Below are 22,615 nucleotides of genomic sequence, written 5' to 3'. Positions count from 1 at the left end.
ACTGGCAACCGACTGCCCCGACTGGGGGGAGCGCAAGGCTCATAATACCAGCATGGACCATGGAGCTGTGTCCTACACTAGACTGAGAAACAATGCTTCAACAGGGAGCGGTGGCAAAAGAATGGGGAAAACCATGGCAAGGGTTGTTATAATTTTCTAAACCCTCAAAATAAAGCTTTTAGTAGAAAGTAAAGGTGGGAAATTCAGGGCAAGAAGGAACATTTGCTCTCTACATCTGTGATGAGCAAGTCACTGGACCACTCGGAGCTCTCCTCCTGTGGAAAAGGGAGATAATAAATGTCCATGATTCCCAAGGTAGTCTGGAAGATGACCTGAGATAATGCCTTCAACGCTAGCCAGGCCAGCTCAGCGTGAGCCACCGGGTTACTGTTGCTAATACAAATCATTATCATTATCATTATTATTATTATTATTACTACTACTAGGGGGACTTTGGGAAGAGCAAAGGGAAGGACATAGGCAAATCCCCCTCCCAGCTCAAAGTCTGCACCAACCAAGGTTATCTTCAGAGAAGCTCCTAACTTTCCCTGTTCTCCACCCATGCCCCCCCCCCCCCCCGTTCTACCCCAGGTCATTCCAGATAGACCTCCCCAGCATCCTCCACTGGCCCCCTAGGCTCTCCTGCTCCCCACAGGCCTCCGCAGATACCAGAGAAGGTGCCCATGGCAGCTGGCCAGGGTGCAGGGAGAGGGCCCGGTGTGGAGGGAAGAGGGTTCTGACCAGGCGCCTGGCTCATTGCCTGAGCCTGCCAGCCAGCTGATGTCCTGGGTTGCCGACACCAGCTGGCCGGCCCCACCCCACCCCCACCCCAACACCCTCTCCTCCCAGATCCCTCCGTGTCACTCAGCTTCCGCCCCCACCCACCTGCAGCCTAGAAAGACGCAGGGTGTGACCAGAGGGTAGGAGCTATTGTCGCCCAAACTGTACGCTCATTTGCATTCCTTTAACACTTTGCACACCACATTCATTTGTAGAGAGCTAGACTGTTGCAAAGCCTGCAGCGTCCTTTGGGTTTATTTTATTTGAGTGGGGTTTTGAAAGAAAATGATTTTGAGTGTTCCCTTTCTTCCTGCCCCTATCAAGGTAATGACCTTGCTGAGTGGGTGTTCTTTTGTTCTCCTCTGCACCTGGGCAGGAGGGTGGAGAACAGGTGTGGAGCTGTGCCCTGCAGCACCGAGGGGGTGGGTGCAATTGTACTGTAAAGTAAACAGCTGCACCCAACTCTGTCCCAGCCAGCAGAAGGAGCCTCCAGGGCCCGGATGTGGATGAGGGCCCTGTCCCCATCACCTCCCAGAGGCGGTTTAAGGTCAGGCAACACGTCTGGGCCTGGGATGAGCAGTTTCCAGCACAGCTGACACCTGGGGAAGGTGTGCCAGATGGGAGGCCCAGCGTGGAGGAGATGGGAGGGGAGGATTAGGAACCTCTCAATGCCAAGGCTCAGCTGCACCAGAGGCTGAAAGGAGTAACTGGGTCACTTCAGACTATTTCGAACTATATGCACCTACCTCATCTCTGGAGTTTTAACCAAAGCAAGAAATGCACATCTCCATGTGATGGTCTATTGGCCTCTCTAAATCTGAACTCTTGCTTTTGCCCCCAGGATATCTCTGTCCATCCCACAGCTGTCCCCATCTAAGGGGACGGCTGCCCCATTCTTCCAGCTGTCCAGCCCCAAACCCTGAAATCATCCTTGACCTTTCTCCTTCCCATGCTCTACAAAGGAGCCATCAGCAAATCCTATCGGCTCCACCTTCACAATGTATCTCAAATCCAACCCCTTTCCACCATCTCCACTGCCTGCCACCACCCTTGTCTGAGCCACCACTTCCCCCCTTTAGGATTGGTAGCAGCTTCCAGCATACTCCTCCAGTATACTCTTAACCGCAGAGGATGAAGGTCATGTCACTTCTCTGCTCAAAACTGCCCGGTGGCTCCAAACTTCACTTAGAACAAAGTCAAATTCCTTACTGTGGCCTAGTGGGCCCCATTTATCTAGCCCTGGTTTCCTTGTTCAGCCAAATATGTCCTTTCTGTGCCATGCATGATCCTGCCCCAGGGCCTTTGCTCCTGCTACGCTCTGCCAGGAACCACTCTTCCCTCACACAGCTCTGGCAGCTGTCTGTCTTCAGTTCTCAGGAATGTAAATGCCTTCTTTACAGACTTTCTTTGCCACCTTATATAAAATAGCACCCACACTACCCCACTGCCTTTGTCATCTTGTTTTTCCTCAGAGCCCCATCATGGTATATATTTGCTTACTTGCTTAGTGGCAGTCCATTGTCTTCCTTACAAGACAGGCGACTCCATGAGGCAGGGATTTTGCCTGTCCTGTTCACTGCTGTACCCCTAGTGCTCACAACATGTCTGGAACATAATAGGTGCTCAGTGAAGGAAGGAACATGGTAGGTGTTAGGAACCAATGCTAAGCATCTAATATACTTTATCTAATACCCATAACCGCTAAGGCAGTTACTGTTTTTATCTGACTTTGCAGGGGAAATGAGGCTCAGAGGCAATGAATTGCCCCAAATTAGGAACAGACTTATTCAAAGTATGTCTCTTGTACCACTCCCCACAGACAATTGGAATTGACAGTCTGGAAGCTTTAGGAGACTGAATTCTGAGTGCCCCAGGGGATTCAATTGCATAGGAATGACATCTGAGACCCTCTGCTCTCAATAGATGAGTCTTTTACACATTCTCAGAGGAGGCTCTAAATCTCTGGATTTCTCTCCTCTTTTAGTTTGGCTTGTGGCCAATTGTTTAAAGGGGGAGAAAAGAAAAAGCAAACCAGAGCCCTCTAGGGCATACTTGAAACCTTTTGCATGCATTCTCTTGCCTCAGTCTCCTCGACCTACATTCCAGGATCTCCAAGTGGTGGCCCCCAGTCCCATCCAGGTCACTCTCCCTGCAGTCTGAACTTGCTGAAAAGGGTGCGGTTGAGGGTCTGAAAAGTGCTGGTGGGGCAGGTAAAGAAGACATAGGAGGGGGAAGTAAGTCTGAGAGATAGGCAGGGGCTATAAAGGACTTTGTGGGTTCTGGTGGTCAATCTGGATTTTATTTTAAGCTCACTGGAGTCTTGGAGTTGTTATTTTTGTTTGGTTTTTAACTTTTTATTGAGGAAAAACATATAAAGCACAAGTCATAAATATGAATTTTCTCAAGCTGATCACACCCCCGTATGACAGTACCCAGATCAAGAATCAAAACTTCACCAGCCGTCTTGGAGTACCAGCCTCGTCACTAGGCCTCCCCTATCCCAAGTGTCATGCGGGGTCTCAGCTCCTGCTCCCCGCACAAGAACGCAGGATATGGTGAGGCCAAAAATGAACACCGACGGAACCATGGATGGGGGTTCATACCACTATAGTCTCGCTGGCGGCTGGGTTGGAGATACAGGGAGCATGAGCCACATGATGCGCAATCCACCGTCCGCTTCTCTGCCGACCAACCAACTCCCTTGCCACTGTAGCCACGGCAGTTATATTAGTGGCTAATGGCTAACCCAGTAACAGCTGATGGCCGCCCAGCCACAGCAGATGGCCATCTATTTACAGCTGATGGCCATCTAATAACCGAGCCAGCATCTTTCCATGTGAGGCCGAGAGCCTGGAAACTGCTCTCTGGGACTCTGTCCCCACACCAAGGGTCACCACCATCCTGACTTCTAACAGGACAGATTAGTTTTACTATTCTTGGGATATAGATATAAATGGAGTTTGTGTATACTCTTTTGCATATACTCTTGTGCCTGGCTTCTTTTACTCAACATCATATGAGATTCATCTCTGTTGTCTGTATAGTTCATTGTCATTACTATGTAGTATTCCATTGTGTGAATATATCACAATTTATCCTCCTGTTGACAGACACTTGGAAATTTTCTGATTTGAGCTTTTGAAATAATGCTCTGTTGAAAGAACTCAAAAAGAGTCTGGAGGCTTTGGCTAGAAATAAATAACAAAGATTTATTCAAGTATCTTAGAGTTTGCAAACTGGGAAAACAACTAGGCAAAAACCCAGAAGAGTTCCAAAGAAGAAAGAAAAGTTAAGAGTTCCTGTAGTAAAAAAGTACATTCTAAAGAACTATCAGTCCTGCATTCTTAGCCCTAGGGTTGGTCCAGGACGGTTATCAGTCAGATGTCAGGCAGTCAGGATGATGGATGCCAGGTGGTCTGGAAGATGGACATCAGGAAGTCTGGTCAGGTCTGGTGGTCTGGTTAATGGATGTCAGGTGGCCTGGATACCTGAGTCCTTCAGGGGATAATCAGACGGTTATCTGGAGGTCTGGTGTATGTCCAGATGTATATCCAGGCATTGATACAGAACTGGAAAGTTTAAAAGTTTAAGTTCCCAAGCTAGTTAGAACAAGAATAGAGTCTTTCCTCATGCCTTCACCTTCATATATTCATAATGTTAGCAATGTGGTTAAAGTGACTCCATTTTATATACTCTCTATCTTCATTCTTTCCTTAGCTCCTATCAACAATTGTGTACATGTCTTCTCATGCACACATGTAAGCATTCCTCTCCAGTATCTACCTACCGTGTTTCCCCGAACGTAAGACCTAGCCAGACAATCAGCTCTAATGCATCTTTTGGAGCAAAAACTAATATTAGACCCAGTCTTATTTTACTATAAGACCAGGTATAATATAATATAATATAATATAATATAATATAATATAATATAATATAATATAATATAATACCAGGTATAATATAATATAATACTGGGTCTTATATTAATTTTTGCTCCAAAAGACGCATTAGAACTGATTGTCCAGCTAGGTCTTATTTTCGGGGAAACACAGTAGGAGTAGAAATGCTGGGTCATAGAACAGGCCTGTGTTTAGCTTTAGTACATACTGTTTTCCTAAGTGGTTGTACCACTTATACTCCTGCCACCAGAGTATAAGAGTTCATTTACGCAGGGAAGGATACAATCTGAGTCCTAGTTCACTATCCATGCCATTACAAATGTTTGTTGCGCAACTAAGTGAGCGAATACAAGCACAAGCTGAAAACGGAGACAGTTCTGTCTGAGGCTGGCTAAACTCTCCTGAGTGGCACTTTCTCATCAGATACCATCCTGGACCCAAAGACCAGACATAAACAAGAAAAGGTCTCTGCTGCTAAGGAACGCACAGCCTGTCTGGAGGGTTTTAAACGGTGCTTCAGTGGGGTTTCTGCATTCAGTACAAAGGAACTTGTATTGTCTAAAAGGACCAGGGTGCTTGAATAAACAGGTGGAGGACCATGATAACAGGTGGGCAGGACTTTAAGACATTCATCTCTAGGCCTAAAAAGAAGGTTCAAATAAGCACCAATTTGGGCAAAAGCCTGAAAGACAGAGTGTTGTCTGGAGAAGACCAAGTATGGTGACCTGGGGTAAAACATGGGTTCTGAAACACCAGTACCAGCTGTGTGTACTGGGACAAATCACTTAACCCTCCTGAGCCTTAGTCTTCTCATCTGTTAAAAGGGATAATATGATAGCACTCAACCTGGCAGGACGGTTTGCTATGCTTTGAACTTCGTGCACAGTACCTGGCACATAGGAAACATTCAACGTAACTCTTGTGAAGTATTTCTGTGTGACTGGAGAGGAAGATAGGACAGGCAGAAGGTAAGCAAGGTTAGAGTGTGTACAGCCTTGAATACCATGATGAGTTTCAGTAGCTTCTGTCAGGTCATAGGGAGCCAGTTAGGATTTTTAAAGGAGGCTGGAGAGTGGGCAGGGCAACAAATTAGAGATGAGTTGTGGTTAGGTCCTCTGACTGCAGAGGACAGTTAAAGAAGTGAGAACATTAGAAGGAGGGAAGCCAATTAGGAGACTTACAATAATAGTGCAATGTACATTTCTGCAGGTATGACAGATTTCATAATAAAATATCTGAAGGAAGAACAAAAAAATAAAGAAGTAATGAGAACCTCACCTTGAACAGTGGAAGTCAGTAAAAGGAGGAAGAAATGGGTTCCAGAAGTCAATGAGATAATGATTGGGCATGGGAGTTGAGAGGAAGAAGTCTCTGTACCATTATCTGTGGGGCAAGAGGTGCACTGCTTAGGGGTGCATCCCCTCCTCCTCTGGGGCACTATTGAGTCTTGTGACTTTACTTATCCATCAGGGAACAATACTGGCCATTAGCAATGTTCCATATTTTCTTTTTTAATTTTTTTTATTAGTTTCAGGTGTACAAAACAATGCACTCATTAGACATTTCACCTTTCACAAAGCGATAACCCCCCTCCCCCAATCTATTCCTCTCTGACATCATATATATCTATCACAATTCCATTCCCTCTATTCCCTATGCTGTACTCCACATCCCGTGATTATATATATATTAAATTATAGTTGACATATAACATTATTCAGCTTCAGGTGTACAGTGCAGTGGTCCAGCATCTATACCGTCCATGAAGTGATCTCCCTAATTAAAACATGTTCCCATCTGACACCCTATAAAATCTTTACATTATTGATTATATTCCCCAAACTGTCTTTCATATCCCCGTGGCAATACTGCAGTTACCAATTTATGCTGTCTAATCCCTTCCCCTTCTTCCTCATCCCCACCCCCCTCCCTTCTAGCAACCATCAGTTTTTCCTCTATATCTCTGAGACTATTTCTGTTTACTTTGCTCATTTATTCAGATCTTTAGATTCCACACATAAGTGAAATCATATGGTATTTGTCTTTCTCTGACTGACTTATTTCACTTAGCATAATGTTCTCTAGGTCCATCCATATCACTGCACCATATTTTCATCTATAAATTTGGAAATGATGTCAAGTAATTTTAATACCCATTGTTAGGGTGTTGTGAAACAAGTGTATTGAACCATTATTGCTAGAAATATGATTTGGTAAAACTGAAAATGTTGCTATTATTTGGCCCAATAATACCATTTGGAAAAATCTATTCTAAGAATTAGAAAAATAGGAAAGACTGATGCATAGTGATGTTCGATAAGACATAATTTATAACAGAAAAAATTAAAAGAAGTAACTCTAATGACGATTCATATTGGATTCTACCAAAAGTAGACTATATCATATCCATTAAAGTGATGTTTATGAATAATTTTTAGTGACATAGAAAAATGCTGATGTATATAATAGTGAAAAAAGAAAAAAGGCAGGATGCAGAAATGTATTATCAGTGTGATCTCAATAACGTAAATACCCATGAATAAAAAAATTTGAGGATAGTCCAGTAGTCGCGAGCAGGGGCAGTGTACTGGATAGTTCTCTCCAAGAGGCCTCAAAGGAAAAAGATGAACTACGTCATCCTTGATCAGAAAGGTGATCAGCACCACGAAAGCCCCAGGGGCCATTGGTCCCTACAGTCAAGCTGTGCTAGTCGACAGGACGGACCATTTACATTTCAGGCCAGGTAGGCATGGACGCTTCAAGTGGACAACTTGTGCCAGGAGGGGTAACAGAGGAAGCTAAACAAGCTCTTAAAAACATGGGTGAAATTCTGAAAGCTGCAGGCTGTGACTTCACTAATGTGGTAAAAAAACTGTTTTGCTGGCTGACATAAATGACTTCGGTACTGTCAATGAAATCTACAAACAGTATTTCAAGAGTAATTTTCCTGCAAAAGCTGCTTACCAGGTTGCTGCTTTGCCTAAAGGAGGCAGCGTTGAGATTGAAGCAATAGCTGTCCAAGGCCCTCTGACAACAGCATCACTCTAAGGGAACCTGGTGTTATTTAGTCTGGAAAATTAATAATGTATTTAAATTAACATCTTAACTTTTATAATCAATGTTGGAAAGTATCAGACTGACAAAAATATTTGAAGTATTATGGAAATACCATAATAAGAGGAATTGAATATGAATTAAAGATTAGATAATGAATCCAGTTACTGATATTATAAAGTACATTTATGCACACTCACATTACTGGATGTGAGAAAAGAGATACCTTTGCATTGCACAGTTACTTAAATAAATAAAAGTAAAGGGAAATAATATGCAGGTAAGATGAGTTACTATTCCTGAGAAATAATAAAGAATACACCTAATTCAGTTAAATCCTATTAATTTAATGGTGTGAATAGTTAGCTCTCATGTGAGATATATGATTTTGCTTTTACTTGAATAAAATTAAAGATTTAAGTTTGAATGCTAGAGGTAAAGGAAAAAAAAATGGACCAAAATTTTATTTAGCTAATATTTTTCTAACGGAAATAAAATAGACATGCAAATTTTCAAAAAAAAAAAAAATTTTTGAGAAGGATATACAGTCAAATGGTGATAGCAATTTATTTCTCAGTGTCAAGAAGTAAGAGTAGTTTTCATTTTCTTCCTAATCTATTTGTGTAGTACACAATTCCCTCACCATGAGTCTGCTCACATTCCTCTCATAATCATAAACAATCATGAATTTTAATATTACAAGCCATGGCCAAGAAACTCAATTTGTTCTTCTCTCCCTCTAAGCTCTTGGGCTCTTCAGCCTCCTATGGAGAAAAAGCCTTGCTTATTAGAAAAGTCCCAACCATGCAAATACCTCTCTGGTGCACAGACAGGCTTTCTAAAGTGCCATCGGCATTTCAGGCTCCTGTTTACCCAACAAGGGCCGTACACCCTTAAATCAGCTTCCCCTCAACGACTGTCATCTGGCTGGGCCTTGTGTTTATCATTCATTAGCAAAAGGGGAACGGCCAGGGCAGACAGCAGGCAGCATGCATTTCTCTCTGCCACCCATCTTTACCCTCCACATCACCAGTTAAACAATTACTTGGTTTGGACAAGAAACAGCCAGGGCCCTACGCAATTTCCTTAGGTCTATGGAGACTATAATTCCTTTACAAAGTTGTAAAAAGAATGTCAGAATTCAACTCTGTCAACTGAGACTAAGCTTCTGACTCAGGTAATCTTTATGGCAAGTCTCTTAAGTCTTTCTGAGTCTCAGTTTCTATGGCTGATAAATGGAGTGGTTGCAAAACTGAAGTCAACTGAGATGACAAGGCACCCAGCCCTATCCCTGACTCTTCAATGTTAGTGTCCCTGACCCTGTAGGTCTTAAGTAGCTAAAGGATACTGGCAGATGTTTTGTGTTTTGTGGCCCTGATCTGTTCCCAGAAGGCCTCTGTCCTCCACCCACAACACACATATACACTCCACCAGGAACTAAGCCAGAATGATAAAGAAATAGAAAAGATGGTGAACATGTGGAGGCTAATTTGCTATCCCTGTATTTGAAATCGAAAAGAACTTAAGAAATCTATATGTTTGAAGGCAGGCCTGCCCAGAAAGTTTTATTTTAACAAAAAAAAGGGGGGGGGGATAACGAAACAAACAAAAAAAGATTTATTTTCAAAAACAGTAGAATGTGGTATATCCAAACAATGGAATACTACTTGGCAATCAAAAGGAAGGTAAGCCTACTTATAGATACAACAATATAGACAAATCTCAAAATCATTATGCTGGGTGAAAGAAGCCAGATAGGTCCGTATATGCTGTATGAGTCCATTTACGTGCAATTTTAGAAAATGCAAAGTAATGCATAGTGACAGAAAGCAGATAAGTGGTTCCTTGGGTCCAGGTGCAGATGGAAGGATTGATTGCAAAGGAGCAACAGGAATCTTATAGGGGTGGTGAAAATGTCCTGTGTCTTATTAGTGCTGGTGATTTCATAGGTACATACAACTGTCAAAGCTCATCAAATTGTGCCCTTTGTATTGCTGTGGTTCATTGAACATAATGTAGACCTTAATATAGTCGATTTTTTAAAAAGCAGTAAGTGCTGGGAGAGGGCCGGGTGGGGAGTGACTGCTAATAATGAGCATGGGGTTTCTTTCTGGGATGATGAAAATGTTACAAAGTTAGAGTCTGGTGATGGTTACACAGCTCTGTGAATATACCACTGAACTGTACACTTTAAATGGGTGAATGTATGGTATATGAATAGTATCTCAATAAAGCTGTTAACCAAAAAGCAGTGATACAGCTATAGTGATAGAAGTCAGAACAGAGGAGACCTCTGGGTGGGGTATCGACTAGAAAGGAACACTACAGAGCCTTCTAGAGTGATGGAAAATGAACTTTTATCTTGATATGTGGTAGTTGGTTACAAGGTGTTAAGCCTGAAACAATTCATTGAGCTGTTTGCTTGAGATTTCTGCATTTTGTTATATAAATATAGATTATACTTCAATTTTTCACTTTTTTAAAAAAAATTTTATTGGGAAAGGGGAACAGGACTTTATTGGGGAACAGTGTGTACTTCCAGGACTTTTTTCCAAGTCAAGTTGTTGTCCTTTCCATCTTAGTTGTAGAGGGCACAGCTCAGCTCCAGGTTCAGTTGCTGTTGTTAGTTGCTGGGGGTGCAGCCCACCATCCCTTGTGGGAGTTGAGGAGTGGAACCGGCAACCTTGTGATTGAGAGCCCACTGGCCCATGTGGGAATCGAACCGGCAGACTTTGGCATCAGGAGCACGGAGCTCCAACGCCTGAGTCCCCGGGCCAGCCCTGTGTAAACAGTTTTTAGACCAGTCTTGCATTCTCAGGATAATTCTAATTTGACCCTAATGTATTATCCCTTTCATAAATTGTGGAATTCAATTAGTTAACTTATTGTTGAGGATTTTCACATGTCTTCATGAGAAATATTAGGCTACAGTTTTCTTATCATATCTTTGTATAGTTTTGGTATCAGGGTAATTCTGGCCTCATAAAATGAGCTGGAAGTGTTTCTTCCTTTTATTTTCTGGAAGAGATTATGTAAAATTGGTATTATGTCTTCTTAAATATTTGGTAGAATTATCCACTGAAGCCTTTTGAGTCTGGAGGTTTCTTTGTTGGAATATTTTTAACCAAAATCAATTATCTTTAATAAATATAAGACTATTCAGATTATCAACTTTTTTAGTTTAAATACATTTTATTTTTAGACAGTAAACATGACGTGTTTTTCTAAAAAACAATGCCTTTGCTCCAAATAAATCAAGGTCAAAAATAAATGAAGAGGGCCGGCCCGGTGGCTCAGGCGGTTAGAGCTCCATGCTCCTAACTCCGAAGGCTGCCGGTTTGATTCCCACATGGGCCAGTGGGCTCTCAACCACAAGGTTGCTGGTTCAACTCCTCGAGTCCCGCAAGGGATGGTGGGCTCCGCCCCCTGCAACTAAGATTGAACACGGCACCTTGAGCTGAGCTGCCGCTGAGCTCCTGGATGGCTCAGTCGGTTGGAGCGCGTCCTCTCAACACAAGGTTGCCGGTTGGACTCCAGCAAGGGATGGTGGGCTGCGCCCCCTGCAACTAGTAAACGGCAACTGGACCTGGAGCTGAGCTGCGCCCTTCACAGCTAAGACTGAAAAGACAACAACTTGACTTTGAAAACAGTCCTGTAAGTACAAACTGTTCCCCAATAAAGTCCTGTTCCCCTTCCCCAATAAAATCTTTAAAAAAATAAAATAAAGTAAAATAAATAAATAAAGAAAGAACAACAGTCTCATTGTCTTATTCCTGGTGTGTGGATGAAAAGCAGCAGCCACTTATGATGACAGGTGATAGATCCAAACTGCCAAATTTGTTAACGTTTTTCCATTTCGAAACCATCCTTAAAGAAAATTGTATTGGGGTCACACCATCCTCAGAGTAGTCCAGCAGAGTAACCATGCGATCTGGATTCAGGTTTTCACCAATAAAGTACTGGTAGTTTTTTGAAATTAGCAAGGATGTGCTTGATTTGTTCTGCAGCTCCTGTCATAAAAGGTTTTATTCTTTCTGGTCTCTGTTCTTCAAGCTTTTCTTTCATTAATTTCATGTAATCTTTGATGTACTTCTTGTAGACTGTTTCTTTTGTGAAGCTGGTTTCCTGCAAATTATGGTTCATGATAATATCAACACCAGTGACTACTGTGCTTTCCTGTTCCTTCACCCTCAGGGCCTTCAGCGGAGGCATTTCCACCAATGAGAGTCATCAGTGTTACCCTCTGTGCTACACTGACCATCTTCCCCTCCACCTCCATGCACAGCTGGTCAGGGATCTCCAGGATCTTGTAGATGTCAAAGAACATCTATTTCATCATGGCTGATGAGGTCCAGGTAGATAGGTAGATGATCATGATGGTGGCTGGAAGATGACTACAGTGGTGCTGGCTTACCAGAAGCCTGAGACTTGGAGCTCAGAGCTTGGAGCCAGTACGATGCAGCCCCAGCAGCTTTGTGGGAGGGGCGCTGGCAGAAATGCCAGATTATCTTTTTGAGTGAGCTTTAGAAGTTTGTATATTTTAAGAAATTGGTCAATCTAAGTTGCCAAATTTATGGGCATAAAATTGTTCATAATAGTTATTATCCTTTCACTATCTGTAGGGTCTGTAATAATGTTCTCTCATTCTTCATATTGATACATTGTGTCTTCTCTCTTTTTTCACTGTTAGTCTTGATAGAGTTTTATCAATTTTATTAATATTTTCAAAGAATCAGAAACTTTTTTTTTCATTGATTTTTCTCATTCTTGTCTCCCTTTAATTAAATTCTGCTTTTTATCTTTATTGTTTCTTTCCCCTAGCTTGCCTTGGGATTAATTTGCTTTTCTCCTAGTTTTCTTTTTTTTTAAAGTAGAAGTTTAGATAATTGATTTGAGAATTTTTTTTTGGTAATATAAGCATTTAATGTATATAAGTTTCTCTCTAAACACTACTTTAGCTGTATCCCACAAATTTTGATATGCTGTATTTTCATTTTCATTTGATCCAAAATACTCAACTAATTTCCCTGTGATTTCCTCTTTGACTCATTGGTTATTTGTAGTGGAGGATCACAAAGGTGAAATGTCCAAGGCTATGTAGCTGGTAAGTGTGGAGCCATGATTTTACCTGGCCTCTCTGGCTCTGGCATGTGGGCTCTTAGATTTAGTACAATTTTAGTGTATACATAGTATGTAGGTGTTGAGAAAAATTATCCAGTTATCTAAAACTTGGATGTAAAGCAAAAAAATAACTACATGGAACTCCAATTTGCTTTTTTAGTTAACAATATGTCTTGGCAACCTTTTTTTATTACCATAGTATATCTACCTATTTTTCAAATGTTGCGTATTATTCTCTATAGTTTATTTCACAAGTTCTCCATGAAGGGTATTCAAGCCAATTCTGATTTTTTTTTTTTTTTATAAATAGTTGACATAAAATTATCTTCCTATGTGTCTTTTCATACATATGAACAAGTATTTATTTGGGATCAAGACCCACAAATGGAATTGTCAATCTAACGCATGAAACACGGTAACTCATTTTTTGGTGTTTTCCTGATTATTAAAGAGGTTGAGCATTTTTAAAATGTTTATTAGCCATTCAGATTTTTTTCTATTCATTTTCTTTGTCCATTTTAATTAAATTATCTTTTTAAAAATTGGTTTGTAGGAGTTTTTTATTCTGAATAGTGATTCTTTGTTGAGTATGTCGTAAACATTTTATCCCAGTCTTTTGTTTGTAAAAGACATAGCAAAGTTAAAAGAACTTTGTATATGGTGTCTTTGTACATAGAGGAGTTTGGAGTTTTTAAATCTCTGTTTTAATTTTGTCCTTGTTTTTGAGCCTTTAGGAGGCAGAATAGTTCAGAGTAGCTCATACTACTGGGTCTGAAGTCAGAAGTTTCTAGGTTCCAATCCCATCTCTGTTTTTTGATGACAGTAACCAGTGGGCAAGTTGGCTGGTGAGAAAGCGCTTTCAGTTTGTGCAGAAAAGGGAAAATAATACCTCTTTCACGTACTGTGAAGACTGACTGGATGGAGTATATAAAAGCAGCATCTGAACATGATAATGTGCTCAATGACAATAATGATAGTGAAGCGTTATTAATATTATGACGATGACATTTTAAAGGAAATTTGCAACACGATAGACCAAAAAGGAGAAGAGACTTACCCAAAGACACCCTCTCGAAGGCGGCCAGGTCTTAACCTGTGGAACTCAGGTGAAGCGTTGCCTCCTCCCCCCTAAGCCCCGCCCCCTAGGACTCCGCCCCCGTCCAGGGGCCTGGGCCGCTGCTCGCACCTCTGCGGGAAGCCCAGTGCCTTAAGAGTGGGCCTTGCGCGTAACAGGCGCGCGTGACGCAGGAGGGAGGGTCTGAGAAGCAGGATGCTCCGGGATAGGGAGGTAGGATCCCGCGGAAGGGGCGGGGCAGGTCAGGGGGCTGGATTTAACGGGAGCTAGGCTGTGGGCCGGGCTTCCTTGTGCGTTGGTCTGGCGGGCGGGAGCGCGCGGCAGGGGCGTGCCCGGCTGGCGGGGCGGGGCCAACCGAGGGGCGGGGCGGCGCGCGGCCTAACGGCGGCGGCAGCGGCGGCTGTAGCGGCTGCGCTGGGGTTGGCGAGCTTGGTGACTACAGGTCCTGCGGCGGTGCCTGCGAGGGACCCTGGCAGCGGGTGGAGGCGGGAGGCTTGCGACGGAGGCACTTGGCGATGGTGGGCGTCCCTGGAGCGGCCGCCTTCCAGCGTAAGCGGGGCGGGAAAGCGGGCGGCTGAGGGGGGCGTGTGAGAGGCCTGCGGCTCCACGGGCGCGAGCTCGGGAGAGGCCCCCGGTGGGAGGCTGGGGTGGGGAAACTGAGGCCCGAAGCAGGGCGGCGGATCCAAGGTCATGCGGCGGGCCGGGCCTTGCTGGACGCTTGCTGCGTCGCTCGGAGGGCTCGGGGATCACGGTGTGAGCGAAACTGTGGGGACTGCGGCCTCGGAGCTCGGGCCCGGCTAGTGTCCATCCGACTTGCCCGCGGACACAAGGATTGTTTTGTTCTCCCAGCGCTGGGCCGCTAAGTCCGGCTCCTGTGGAAATATTATACACTCCTAATTTCGAGGGGTATATATACAGGCCGATGGTGGAGGAGAGAGGATGACCTCTCTGAGGGGCCTGTTGAGTGCAGCAGGGTCAGGAGTTGGACTGCCTGGGTTCACATCCTGGCTCCCCAAGTTCCAGGCTGTGACCTTGGATCTCTCCGAGCCTCTCTTCCTCCATCTGCAAAATGGGGGTGTGAAGATTATCTCCTCTACTCCCCCACCCCGCCCCGTTCTTGTTTTTTGTGAGGCCAGTAGAATGCTTGGTACAGACTCTGGCACATGCACAAGCTTGAAAACTGTCATTGTAATCGCTAATAAACCTCATTTACGGTGAACCTCACTTGGAAAAGCCCAAAATTGGGCTCTGGTTGTGTATTTAAGATTTTATTTTGTCTTCTTTTAGTCCTGTCCTATGATCCAATTGGTTTTCTTACTTCCATTCCTCCATTTCCAGCATTTTTCTAGATCCTTGGGGGAGAGGTGGGGTCTCTTACTAACAAACAATACAATTTTAATTGTTTCTTGTTACAGTAGCAATAATAGCCAACATTTTTTGAGCACAGGCATTTTGCATTGTATTCATTTAATATTTATTAAATTATTAAGTAAAAGGCACCATTCTCGGCCCTGGGAATATAGCAACAAACTAGATAGACCACGCTCAGGCTTTGAGTTTAGTTGGGAGGGGGGAGAGACATGGTAAATGAGGAAACATCAATCTATTTTGCATGTTTTCTCTCATTTAATTCTGGTGACAACTTAGAGTTTTTAAGTACTTGAGTATGTATGCCCCTTTTGCGGAGGATGAAACTGAGGAACAGAAGAAATCCTGCAATCTAATGTAGCCTCAAAGCCCATCTTCAGAAACACCTAAAAGGGAGGCTTTACACAGCCTCTCTCCTTTGTCCCACACCCATTAAATGCTGGATTGAAGAAATGTAAAGTAGATGCCCCCAGCTGATGCCTCTTCATAGTCAAGTCTGCAGTTACAGCTTTTGATGGTTCCCTTCCTCTTGGACTTATACCTAAAGAGAGGCTGACAGAGGTGACCTTTAGGGCTGATAAAGGTGCACCATCCCTGTACAATGAAAGAACTTTTTAGCCGAACTTAAATTTTTAAGTCCAAATCTCTTCGATGCAGTTTTCAGTTTAAATATGCCCCAAAGTACATTTTTGCTTCTGTTATGTAACTATCTTTTGTTCATTTAAAAGAATTTTTGGTGTTCCTCAGACAATTCTATAGTCCTAGGCAGTGCTTAGTACACATTTTCTTTTCATCTGAAAGTATATAGTAAGCTGCATCAAAATATTGAGAGGACTTTTTTCAGTGAGGTTCTTCATGATACAGTTAGATTCACCATTGACCATCTGCTAAGCACCAGGCCCTGTGCTGATGTAGGGCTTACAAAGATGAATGACTGTGAGCAGACTCTTGCCTCTAGAAGCTTACCTATAGTCTAAACATTTGGCTAATGTTTTTAACTGAAGTGCTAGGCAGAGAGAGTGTGGGAGCTCAGAGTCCCTGGGGGAAGTAGTCTAGAGCAGTGGCCTCAAACGTTTTTAGTGTTCTTTCTATCAGTAAATAGGGTTGAGTATAGGCACACATGTGAATGTTTGTTTTAAATTACAGTTACAGTGTTGACTGTACTCTGTATTATGTACATTTTATAATGTGCAAAAATAGACATTTAACAAAAGGATGAGCTAAAACAAATAGAAATATTATAGAAGTTCCAGTATTGTCTTTCCATACCCCAGTGTGTGAATAATAACTGTGCCTCCTGGGGTGGCGACCATAGTCTTGTAGTGAGACCTCTTCTACCCATTAGGTCTGTTGAAATTCAGTTCTGGAGCTGTGCCTTGCTTGAAATCTTGGGGTATAGTCCTTGCTAGCCTTGAGCCTTTGGGCATGTTCCTTAACCTTTCTGTGTGCTTTATTTTCCTCATCCGTAGCATTGACATGATAAGAATTCCTAACCTCATTTGCAGTTTTATTGTGATGATTGATAATATGTATATATTAATATAACGCATATGGTAATATGTGTACGCTGTGCTAGACACACTTGGGTGCTATTAGTGGCTGAGGATGCAAAGCTGACTTAAGGTCTCACAGTCTAGTGGGGGCCCTGCACAGGTACACGGATAATGATAAAGTGCTTTATGTGCTTGAAAGAAAGGCTTTGGGGAATGCAGAGGAGAACTAATTGTTCTTGAGGGTCCAATGAGGTTCAGGTAGGAAGGTAACAATTTGAACCAGTCTTAAGAAGGAGAGGGGCTTTTTCCAGGAGGAGGAGCAGACTTATTGATACAGTGGAAATTCAGAGGTTGTTGAGAGCCTGGTGAGTAGTTCTCCATATCTGGACCTGCAGGGAAACTGATTGAAGCTTATATACCTTGTTTATAGGATAACAGTGAGTTCTGGCTGGAGTTGAGCGTGGCAGAGGCCAGATGGCAAGGAAGTCTGTTCCAGAACTTTCACAGCACCACAGCTCTTTCCTTTCTTGTGGCACTTACCTCGTTTTGCCTTCTTAGTTATCTAAGAATATAAACCCATAAATACTATAAGCTCCTTGAGGGTTATGATAGTAACTATTTTTGTGATTTTATTTTGCGTAGCAAGATAAGTAGAAAGTTCACAAGCATGGGGAAAGGCATATAAGTCATTGGACCTTCAAAGAATGCTGAACAATTCCAAGTGGAATGGTTAATGAACATACTAATGAAAAACTCCCTTATAGATATTTTATGGTACATAGGCCCTGTGCATTACTATTCAAAAGGGTTGAGAATTGTCATGTTCAGTAATTTTCCTTATCTGGCACTTAGCCATTAGGATAGAGATATGAAAGTGCACCAGACTTCTCTGAGGCTGAATTAGGTGCCTTCCATTTGCTCCTCTAGACCACTCGCTTTCCTTTCCCACTCTGTTGTCTGCCCTGAGAGGCTGACTTACCTACACGGACCACATCAGTGGGTTTCCTTCCCTTCTGAGGTTGTGGAATTTAATTACCCTGGTCCCTTATGGGTGTTGCCTCTGGCTGGCTATGTCCCTTGGCTGAAGATTGCTACTCCTCTAAAGGTGGTTCTTTTCTACATGACTCGCTTCTTTTAGGTTTGGAACGTTTTATTTCTTTTGTTCCTGGGGCTTAGAGGTGCTCTCACTAGTCCCAGGGTACTAGAACTATCCCTTGTGATTATCTTATACCCTACCCACACCTTTATGGTTCCCTTACTAAACCCTCCATGAATTATCCTTACGGGAGTATGCTGTCTTTCCTTATTGGGACCATGACTGATTGAAGCTTGTATACCTTGTTAATAGGATAACTCCTCTAACTTTTACTTAAAGCTTGCTTATGTTCTGCACATACTTCAAACAAAGATACTGGTCTGAGCCCAGCTCGTAGCAGATTTAAAAGCAACAACTCAGATGGAGAGGAGCGGGGCTTCCCCAGGTAATAATCCGACTCACAATGAGAAGCAGGGTCTCCTCCTCTCCTGTGGTGCTTACCTACCTACTACGCCACATTGATGTATGTAGTAATTTTCTCCTCATACTATTGGGTAAGAAACACAATGGAGTAAGATTAAAAGCATCATAATCTGTGACTACACAATCAAGACAAGTTAAATGGCAGTTAGTAGCCTGTTTAAAAAGGCAGAGATACTCATGAGGCAGTTGTTTGGCATAATGGAAAAAGCAGAATTTGGAGGCAGACTTTGGGTTTGAGGCCCAGTTTTACTGGGAAGTTATTCAACTTCTGAGACTCAGTTGTTTGTTTAATCTATAAATGGGGAGAATTCCTGCCTAATAATAATAATGACTAATATTCAGTGTTTATTTTGGGCCAGATACTATGCCAAGTATTATACTCACCTTGTGCCTTTTAATCCTCCACTCTTTTAGTTAGATATAAATACTTATTTTACAAATTAGGAAATTGACTCAGATGTCATAGAGCTCTAATAAATAACCAAGCCAAGATTAAAATCTAGATCTTTCTGATTACAGAGCCTGAGCTTTTAACGTTAAGGTAGCTGTTGTTTAACATGTGTTGGTCTACCAGTGAATGGGAATATCGAATGCTTGTTCCTATGCTTGTGTCACTGTGAAAGTTCCTAATTTTGAAAGGTCATTTAAGTTACCAAAATACAGCATTTATAAAGTGGGGGGAAACAGTGCTTATAGATATCTAAACATTTACTGCACTACAGAACTTTTTCTGGCTGATTCTTCTTTTGGGGAAGAATGTTCAGAACCTTTGTTGCCCCATGTTTTATGCACTCCACCCTCCCACCCCGCCACACCCCCCGCCACCTATACCCCATGGCAGAGTTGAGTGAAATGAGCTGAAGCTTTGAGAGTAATATTGCTACAAAACCTTAATTAATCAACTGCTATCTGCATATTGATTTAGAATTGACATTTCAGTGAGTCCTTGTTTAAAACTGGGCATAAATTTTCCTATTAGGAACAAAGTTATCCTTTGAGGTTATCTTGAAAGTTGTTGACTACTTATTTTGAGAGTTGGGACTTACTAAATTGAATCACGTTTTGGACACTAATGATTTTTGTCTTCATCTTTGACTTGAATACATTTATGCTGGTTTGGAACCAGATTGCTTTCCTGTGTACTGATAGATTCTGAAAATAAGCAAAGAGACTGACTAAGCTTGTTCTTGAGTATTAAATCTGTTGTGTAGGGTGTACAAATCTAGACTTTATAATCTGTTATTTGAATTTAATGAATAGTTTTCGGTGGGGAGGATCGTTTAAATGATCGTGTACCATGAATGATCGTGTACAATGAATGATCGTGTACCATGAATGATCGTGTACCATGAATGATCGTGTACAATGAATGATCGTGTACAATGAATGATCGTGTACCATGAATGATCGTGTACCATGAATGATCGTGTACCATGAATGATCGTGTACCATGAATGATCGTGTACCATGAATGATCGTGTACCATGAATGATCGTGTACCATGAATGATCGTGTACCATGAATGATCGTGTACCATGAATGATCGTGTACAATGAATGAATGCAGCATTAGGATCAAGGTGAATTAATTCACTAAGCTCATACCTCTTCCAGGGTAAGGAAAAAAATAGGAGGACAGAGATGGAAAGAAAGATTTCTTGCCTGTCAGTTTTACCCTCATTCCTTAGTTTTAGAGGACTGTTTTGAACCGCATATTATAGAAAGTGGTTACTCAGTTGTAAAGATTCATTTCAAATCCTGAAAGTTTGAAGGCAAATGAGGGAGAATCTTGCCCCTGGTTATTTTTTCTGCTTGGTAAGAATACCAAGAAGAGAAGGGGTCTCACTAGCACTGTACTCACCGGCCCCACATGCAATATGCCCTAGTGTATGTACATGTGACAGAGCCTGTCTCTGGGTTTTATTATGGCTGGTTAAGTAGCTTTTTGCCTCTGTCTCTGGTTTCTGTCTCTGGCCCATTGAAGCCCTCAAGGCTATCTGAAATTATAGGGGCTGGGGCACCATAAATTAAACTTGTGAAATGAATCCATTGCAGATATGTCAACTGAATCTGACTTTTAAGTACAGTTGAATTCTTTAAAAAAAGAATCTTTGCTAGATTTTCTGCTGGGCGCTTTTTATGTGTCATCTCATATAACTTTTAGGACAACCTTGGGAGGGAGTTAGTATCTCTGTTTTACAGATGAGGAAATAAGGCTCAGAAGTTAAATAAATTGCCCAAGGTCATACAGTTAATCAGTAGCAGATGCACTATTTAAACTTAGTTCAATCCTGGTGTTGAGTTCATTCGTTATACATTGAGATCTGAGCCCAAAACCCACTATTTTGTACTCTGTATCACATGGCTCCTTCTTGTTACTAACTTGACTAGAGGTTTTTAGACATGTGTTCCATAGGATCCCAGAGCGCCCTGATGATACTTGATGCCCCTTCTTTCTTCAACCACTTTCTTTCCCTAACTAGTCTTTTCTTATTTTAAAATGTCCTAGGAATTGGGATATGATTTAAAGACCCCTCTACTAGATCTTGGTCTTGGTCTTGTTCAGGCGGATCTCAGGGCTTTTGACAATGCATCTTATGTGTTTACTGATCTTAGTGAAGTAGATGATAATAGTGAACGTCAAAAGCCCAGGAAATGTCCCTGCTAATTTTGCTTGGCCCTGTGAGGAGCTGTCAAATATGGAGCATCAAATATCGTGTATGGACTCTACAGTGAGTCTTTGCTTCACAGCTCTTTAAGATTTTGTTTTACCCTTCTATTTTGCATTGCTTTAATTAAATGCAGAAATCAAAGTAAAATTCAGAATAACTCAGAGCTTGGTATCCTCCTGTCTGAATTTATAGCTTTGGAGTTGGCTAGACCTTTCAATTCAATTAGCTGATGGCGACAAATATGTAATCTGACCTCTCTAGCAGCTCAAGTGAAATGTTAATACCAGGCATAGCACAGCTCCCTTGACACACTACTTTGACCTTTTCCTCTCTTACAAATGTTTCCCTTATTCCTTTGTTAACTTAGCCATCTCCATGCAGAGGTCCTGCCTGCTTTTAATTTTTCAAAGCCACATCAGAACAGACATTCAAATAGCACAGATTTATTCATTTTTACCTTATTTCCCTAGAGCTATGCTAATCATAGTCATGGTTTTCCCTAATTCACATAGTTTTTACCTAGTTTACCATCCCATTACTACTACTTGTCTGTCCTCTCTCTCCCCAAACCCATCAATAAAAGCTAAAATACTACTAACATTTTCCACCATCAAAAATATGGCAGGGTGTTTGTCTTTAATATTGAGAAAGTGATTATGTCTTTCATTTTGTTTCCCCCTAGAGAAGTGGCGCCAACCTTGCAAGGAGGAGGCAGGCTGAAAGCAAGTCCTTTACAGCTGAGATTAACTGTGAGGTGGTGTAGGAGAGGAAAGTTCTGAGTGGTGAGGTGAGGGAGAAAGAAGTAGGGGAAGGAGGTGGTGATGATCTTAGTTCCTCTGGCATCCATTCGTTCTCCAGCCGCCTAGAGCTACTTAGAGCTCAGCAGCTCGTTTTCATAAACTCCTCAGTTTTCCCTTGGTGGGTTGGTCTGGCTAAGTGGTTTAAACTGTACTCTTATCTCTTCTCAAACATATTAAAGATACTATAAGCTGCTTTAGAAAAATGCAAACACATTCAAGAATGGTGATCTGCATTATAAAAAATGCTTTTTGTACTCCTTTTTCTTTTTTTAAAACTTGTATTTTGACATAATTTCAAACTTAAGAAAAAGTTGAAAGAGTAGTGTTAAAATTCCTATATGCCACTCACCTTGATTTCCAAGTGTCAATGTTTTACTGTGTTTTATATATTTTTTTCTCTTTATATAGACATATTACTTTTCTGAACTATTTTAGAGTAAGTTGCAGATGTGCTGCTTCTTTTCTCTAAATAACTTATTGTATATTTCCACTAAATTATAACATTCTCTTACGTATCTACAAATACTTATCAAAATCAAGAGATACAGCTGTGATACAATATTATTAATATATGGACCTTATTCAAATTTAACCATTTGTTCCAATAGTATTCTTTAAAGGAAGAAAAAAGTTTTTTCTAGTTTAGAAGCCAGTCCAGGATCACATGTATTTAGTTGTCTGATCTCCTGTCTCCTTCAGTTTGGAAGAATCCTTCAGTCTTATCTTTCATGACCTTGACTTTTTTGAATGGTATAGGCCATTTATTTTGTAGCGTGTCCCTCAATTTGAATCTGTCTTCCATATGAATAGATTCATATTATGCATTTTGGCA

At 41.9% G+C, this 22,615-nt stretch overlaps 1 protein-coding gene and 1 pseudogene across 2 annotated transcripts in view; both read left to right on the top strand.

The window, feature by feature from the left end:
• Positions 1–7,316: 7,316 nt before the first annotated feature.
• On the top strand, positions 7,317–7,856 carry LOC109436988 (2-iminobutanoate/2-iminopropanoate deaminase; annotated as a pseudogene).
• A 6,432-nt stretch (positions 7,857–14,288) lies between these two features.
• The window catches only part of CBFA2T2 (CBFA2/RUNX1 partner transcriptional co-repressor 2), a 130,591-nt gene continuing 122,264 nt past the window's right edge, over positions 14,289–22,615 (top strand). For both annotated transcript variants that reach the window (XM_019733990.2, XM_019733980.2), the window contains exon 1: positions 14,289–14,481. In XM_019733990.2, the coding sequence (XP_019589549.1) occupies positions 14,448–14,481 (34 nt within the window). In that variant the 5' untranslated portion in view covers positions 14,289–14,447. The remainder of the gene's footprint in view (positions 14,482–22,615) is intronic.

Source organism: Rhinolophus sinicus, linkage group LG13, assembly GCF_036562045.2.
Source record: "Rhinolophus sinicus isolate RSC01 linkage group LG13, ASM3656204v1, whole genome shotgun sequence".
Lineage (NCBI taxonomy): Eukaryota > Metazoa > Chordata > Mammalia > Chiroptera > Rhinolophidae > Rhinolophus > Rhinolophus sinicus.
Note: the sequence above shows the minus strand (reverse complement) of the source record. Positions and strands in the feature narration are given on the sequence as shown.